Genomic DNA, 1625 nt, shown 5'->3' with positions numbered 1-1625 from the left:
CCTGTCCTCCTGTCCCCTTGTCCTCTTGTCCCCTTGTCCTCCTGTCCCCCTGTCCTCCTGGGAGACCCAAAGGTCAGGACTTCCTCCAGACCTTTGGGTCTCAGAAACTTTACCTTCCTGTAGGACGATGTCTACTCTGATTTCTCCATTTTTCTCTCGGTTTGCCGTCAGTCCGGAGAACGTTGGACAGAACCGATTCTGGACGCGCTCCTCTTCCTCACTGACCATCTTCATCCTCTGACCTCCAGGTGAGCAAAGAGGAGTTTCTGAACTACTACAGTGGCGTCAGCGCCTCCATCGACAGCGACGCCTACTTCATCCTGATGATGAGGAACGCCTGGAAGCTCTGACGCCGCAGGAATTATGACGCATTTATGATGTTTTACAGTGATCACTATTATAATGTTATTAATGTTTTACAGTGATCACTGATATCAAATAATTGATTTCCATCTTTAGGATGGGAAACTTTGCTTCATCATTTCAACAGAAACTTTTCATGTGAATTTTTTACTTTATTGTCCATAATCAATAACTGGTTAATGACGGTTAAATAAAGGTCCTAGTTCAAACCTGGCAGTATGTACAGAACATTAACACAGACAAAGCGGAGCCGTACATTCTGGTCTGGATGCTCGTGACGTTTGGACCGGGTCGGATTTTACAGCAGCAGCGTTGACCCGACCCGACCCGACCACAATCAGAACAAACAGGTCGCCGTGGCAACAGGAAGTTCCCACTCGGCACGCGATGCGTTTGAGTGCTGCAGGGGAAATGAAACTCTGCAGCAGCAGCAGGTTCTGAGGGTCCGGATGGGAGCAGCTTCTAAAGAACGTCTCTGATGTTCCCACAGGTTCTACTGCTGTTAGGAACCAGAACCCAAACAGAACCGGGTCAAACCACAGAACATGTAGAACTCTGAAGGTTCTGGAGGCTGAACATGCCTGGCAACCAGCTGGTTTCCATGGAAACGACCTTTATGATCACTTTGACCCAATCTGGGCTGTGATTGGCTTCTGACCCGGTTCTGACCCAATTGATTGGACCGGATGATGATTCTTTGGTTCCTTCAGATGACCTTCGATCTGAACTGAACGGATCAGAACCAAAGGAACCGTTCTGTCTCTTGGTTCTGTCGGGTTTGGTGCTTTGGTTCTTCTGACGGTTCAGTTCTATCAGAAGGTTCTGGAGCCGGATGAAGGAAGTCCATCAGAACCTTCTGGTTGGTTCTGATCGGGTCTCTGAGTTTTCCTGCTGAGATCAGAACGTTTGTGAAGTTTGGGTCCAGAACCTTAAATGAAGAACCTCCAGAACGGGTCAAATGGACCGCCTGGTTCTGGTTCTGCTGCCATGTTCCACCAACAGAACCTTCTGATTTAACTGAGCTTCATGGAGAACCAAAGTCCATTTGGATCTACAGCAGGACCTGTGAAACCATCAGAACCGGTTTGGCCCAAATGTTCAGAACCAGAACCAGCAGCAGGTCCGGTCTGACACAGCATGAAGCCGTAACAACAGGAGAGGATAATAGTAATAATAATGATAATAATAATAATAATAATAATAATGATAATAATGATAATAATAATAATAATAATAATAATGATAATAATGATAATAACATG

The 1625-nt window shown here is 46.0% G+C and overlaps 1 protein-coding gene across 2 annotated transcripts in view; it reads left to right on the top strand.

The window, feature by feature from the left end:
- capslb (calcyphosine-like b) overlaps nt 1-576 on the top strand; it is a 14148-nt gene extending 13572 nt beyond the window's left edge. For both annotated transcript variants that reach the window (XM_015014771.1, XM_015014772.1), the window contains exon 5: nt 249-576. In XM_015014771.1, coding sequence (XP_014870257.1) covers nt 249-350 — 102 coding nt within the window. In that variant the 3' untranslated portion in view covers nt 351-576. The remainder of the gene's footprint in view (nt 1-248) is intronic.
- The last annotated feature ends 1049 nt before the right edge of the window (nt 577-1625 follow it).

This window comes from Poecilia latipinna, unplaced genomic scaffold (genome assembly GCF_001443285.1).
Source record: "Poecilia latipinna isolate Pla-1442-1.1 unplaced genomic scaffold, P_latipinna-1.0 Scaffold1846, whole genome shotgun sequence".
Taxonomy (NCBI): domain Eukaryota; kingdom Metazoa; phylum Chordata; class Actinopteri; order Cyprinodontiformes; family Poeciliidae; genus Poecilia; species Poecilia latipinna.
This window is presented reverse-complemented; position numbering and strand designations above follow the sequence as displayed.